Genomic DNA, 4,559 nt, shown 5'->3' on the forward strand with positions numbered 1-4,559 from the left:
GTCGTTTCCACGGCCCGATTGCCAAGAAGTCACTGTCACTACCATGAGCATGACGACTGCTATATGCCTCACAGAGAAACGTGAGTAGTCACGGTACCGACGCAACTCCATGATGTAAGGGAGATCCCTCCGGGGCACCAGCCGATAGGATGCTCTAGACCAAGACGGCCTCATCACCCCGCCCGTCCTGGACCGGCAAGTATTCTGAAATCCACGGCTGCGCGATGTCGTTCCAAAGGCGAGGAGCCGACAGCGGACGAAAACAGGGACCGTTACGAGTGCTAGGCGGGTGCCCATAAGCTCAGGAAAACAGTGGCCCCTCCCACCATCGCGGTTACGCGCGCAACCCTCGGCTAGTGGTCTAGAAGACTGCAGTCCGCCAATACACGGGCGGCAGTGAGGACCGATATAGATTCGTTCCCTCGGCTGTGCTTGAGAGGCAGAGAGGGTGGCAGCCCACCGCTGTACCCCTTGCAAAAGAGATAGGGAGCCGTCCTTTTCGGCAGGTCCGCTCAAGGGACTGCTAATGGGAATACCGTGCGGTCTCTCGCTTCCGCATCGGCCGACTAGCTGGCGACGCGCCGTGGGACTCAAACTGTACTCAGGCAGTCAATGCCGCACGTCTGATTTCGTTGTTTCCCGCATGCCGCGTTTGTTTGCTTCAAATTCGCGTACTCGTTCACGCAGCAGGCATGAGAAGCAAAGACATACACAGCAAAAAAGGGTGACACACGCTTGGCCGCGGTCAGGCAGCCGCGCCTTCGCCGTTGTCGGCCGCAAGAAGGCGCCCACGCGACTCCGCCCAATCAAGCAAAAACCTTGAGAAATTATGCTATCTCGGTAGGGCCGACGACAACACCTGGCTGCCCACCCCTGCATGCCGGAAGTCCGTCTTTCAACAAACCTTGAGGGCGCAGCCCACTTCAAAGAGACGCCAGCCCTCCAAAGAGACAGCTTTCCGCGGGAGGCAAGGGTGTGTCCTGAGGCACACTCATTCGCCTGGGAGTGCAAACTGCCGTTTTGGCGGTCAAACAAAGTACTGCTGCTGTTCCTGCTTCTCTAGTACACAACACTCAGTTGCGTGGCCGATGAGTTTGGAAGCATGGTTCACTGCCTGTTGCCAGGTTTGTGCACCGCGCTATTAGAGCAGGTCAGGCCTGCCCCAAGTGGTCGAGTCAGGAATGTGGCTTACACCAGCTGCCGCGCATCGCGACGGTCCCCGGAAGTAAGGTCCTGTCCGGGTGTAACCTGTCCGCAGCTACCTGCGCTGCCGTGACGTCAGCGGGTGCAACTCGCGGGGTTCTCCTTCCCGCCAACTTCTTTTCTGCGGGTCTGCGCCCGGCGTCCCCCGGCTCCGGGAGTCGCCTCGTCCCCTGGCCTTCGCCGTCAGGGCTGTCCTGCATCGGACAAGGCGACTCCGCTAGGACCTGAGCCTCGTCATCTCAGCATGCTACCCCTCCAGCCTTCGCCGGATGCTGATCTGCAAAGTAGGGGTCTGGTGTGACACCTAGCGTCGAAATAGACGGAGCAGACCCCCGTAGAAGCCGAGAATACGTGATGCCTGTTCGGAAAAAAACTCCGCGCACATCGCAGAATGAGCCCGCCCTGCGTGTAGCAAGCACGCGGTGTGCCTCACGTTGGAAACTCTACTTCTCGGTTCCTTCAGGTATCTGACTCTGTCAACGACAGCTGGTGGCGCGAAATCGGTCGCCTGCTGTAGCTGTCGGGATGATCCAAAGCGTTTGGGAAGGGAGGATTCCTGCAAATTTTCTTCCCGTGTCCGCGCGCACGGAAGGCCACCTTCCACGCCAACCATGCACCTCGCACTTGCACTACGCGAAATTCATCAAGGCGAGACGTAACCAAACGAAAATACCTTTCCATAGCGTTCGCCTCAGGCTGCCGCCCGTTGAGAGGGACAATTCAGCTGGCGTTGAGTTCGGCGATCTGCGGAGTGCCCACACACGGCGCCGAACCACATAGACATCGGTAGCCCCTCTCCGGACTTCGGGGCCGCGCTCACGCCCATCGACCTCACTCCTCCAAGTGCGGTTGGGACCTATGTTGGTATGATCGACCGCCGGGGGGAAAACTCTCTTTCTCGCAGCAGAAACTAAAGACACCTATCAGGAGTTTCCTCTCCAGTCGGTACACCAAAGTCATTCCTCAGGCTAGACCGCAACTTCAAAGTTTCCACAACACTGGTGTCACAGTCTAGCACTTAGATACGACAGACGCTGATCACGCGGCTGCGATATCTGTTTCCTGGCCTCCGCTGGCTACGTCGAACCGAGTCGGGCCGGAAGGCAAGTTAGTGTAGTGTGACCGTACGGTCAAGAGCGACTTGACCCGTGCCGGAGAATATTCCCCAGTCGAGGGGAAGCGACACCGGGAACGGCGACCGCGATACAGGCGTTGGAGTCTTTTGCGCCCAGTGAACCGATCAGCCACGTTCGCGTCAGCAGGACACTCTCTGCCACCGACGGCACGGCACGAACACCCCCCCACATCACACTCTCACGACACGTAATTATGCGACGCTTCTCACGTGGATAGAAGAACAATATCTACTGACGTGCCCACGTGGTTACTGGCGCCGGGCCTCCAGCTCCGAACTGGATAAATTTCTTCCTTTCCCCCAACTTTCTTTGACTCGAAAGCTACTGGGACCCCATCCTGTTCGAGCACAGCATATTTGGATGCGTCTGTTTTCAAGACAATAGGCTTATCTGGGTCGAACAGTTTGAGTCTGGCCGGTTGATAAGTGCCTCCTTCAGGTTTTTCACTGCCTCCGAATGTTCCATTCGCCACACCATGTCGCTGTCTTCTTTAAGCAGGCGGTGGAGGGGGTGCGCCAGTTTGTTGAAGTTTGGTACCAGTCTTCTGTAGTAGCCCACCAGGCCGAGGAATCCCCTCAGCTGCTTCGTGTTGTTCAAAATTTCAGGCCAGTCCCGGAGAGTCTTGAGCTTCGCAGGATCCGCTGCTATCCCTTCCGACGAAATTACGAAGCCGAGGTACGGAACTCGCTGCTGGCAGAATTCGCACTTCGCTAACTTCACGTATAGCTCCTCCCTCATGTTGCTGGAAACGTTTTTCAATTGGTGTATATGTAATTGCCTTGTCGCTGAGTAGACCAGTACATCATCCAAATAAACCATTACAGAATCGTCAAGTTCTTGCAACAAAATATTTGGCATCAGACGCTGAAAGGTTGACGGTGCGCCTGCTAGGCCGGACGGCGTCACTATGAACTGGAATGTGCCGTACCTAGGTCTGAAGTCGGTCTTCAACTGCTCAGCCTCGCTAACCTCCACCTGATGATGATCGGACTGTAAGTCGAGTTTCGAGAACCACCTTGCCTTTCCCAGTCTGTCGATCATATCATGAATTCTAGACAACAGATATTCCTCTTTGATGGTGATGCCGTTTAGTGCTCTATAGTCTACGACCATACGCAGGTTGCCGTCCTGCTTCTTTACGAAAAATACTGGAGCTGCGATCGCTGATTGCGAGTGGACGATGAAGCCCTTCTCCAACAGCTCGCGCAGCTGCTTCTTGAGTTTGCTCAGGTGCTGATCCGAGAGGTTATAACACTGCTGAGGATAATGAGGAAGCTTTTCTGGTACTGTATGGATTTGGTGAGTAATGGTTGTTCTTTTGATACCTCATAAGGGAATGTCCCGGAATTAGTCGCTGAATTCTTCTAACAGTGATTGTAGGTCGGCCTCTGCTTCGCCATCGCCGCCCCCGTTTCGCTGGGGCTGTTCCAGTACAGTCTGTTTCCATCCCGGGGTTCCTGAGGCCTTCCCCTCCGCTACAGAGCTTAATTTAATGAAGCCTATCCACTCGACATCCCCCCTTGCTGCCCATTTCTTTACGTGGGCCAGCGATCACCTTTCGGACTCCGACTGGTGTTGGCCGCCTGCGTTCAGCTGCCCCCGCGTCGTCTTGGTCCCTGCTGGGTCCCTTTTCGGTGGTTGCTCCCACTGGGCAACTTCCGCAATGACAAACCGTTGCTCGTCCGAGGTGTTGCTGTTCCGTGCCTGCGGAACTTCGTCGTTGGCGGGTTCTTCTGTTGCTACCGCTGGGCGGTGTTGTCTTTTTGTTTGCCGTAAGCCTATCTTGAATTGCCGTTTATCTTGGCACCGCTTCCCTTTTGCCTCCAGCTGGGGTCTCCCTTTCCGCACTGACCACGTAAAGTCGTCCACCCGAGTCTCGGTGAACGCTCGTAGCGGCTTTGGGGGTTGATTGAAAGGTCGGCTTTGTTCTTTGTCGCAGTGGAGTTGTGGATTTTCAGGGAAAAGTAGCCGGCCTGTAATACCAGTCGCTTCGTCTGGTTCACTTCGGCGGAAGTGCGGGGTTCGTAGCTACCGATCAATTTAGCCAGCAGTGGGTCTTTGCACCAATCGAGTAACACAGTACACCAATAGCCATAGTACAACTCAGCCGCCTTGGGCTCCCGACGTGCGCGTCAATATGTCATAACCACAACGATAAGCGATCAAGGTAGAATAATAAAGTTGTTCCTCTTAAGCCTTTCCACACGTATCCACCGCCAC

At 55.5% G+C, this 4,559-nt stretch overlaps 1 protein-coding gene across 1 annotated transcript; it reads right to left on the minus strand.

Annotated features, from left to right (window-relative positions):
* On the minus strand, positions 1 to 4,381 carry CSUI_005243 (retroelement pol polyprotein). Its single transcript, XM_068065420.1, has one exon. It carries the CDS (start codon positions 3,450 to 3,452, stop codon positions 2,712 to 2,714), a length of 741 nt encoding a protein of 246 aa, XP_067922605.1. The 5' UTR covers positions 3,453 to 4,381; the 3' UTR covers positions 1 to 2,711.
* Positions 4,382 to 4,559: the final 178 nt, after the last annotated feature.

This window comes from Cystoisospora suis, assembly GCF_002600585.1.
Source record: "Cystoisospora suis strain Wien I chromosome Unknown contig_2534, whole genome shotgun sequence".
In the NCBI taxonomy this organism is placed as follows: domain Eukaryota; phylum Apicomplexa; class Conoidasida; order Eucoccidiorida; family Sarcocystidae; genus Cystoisospora; species Cystoisospora suis.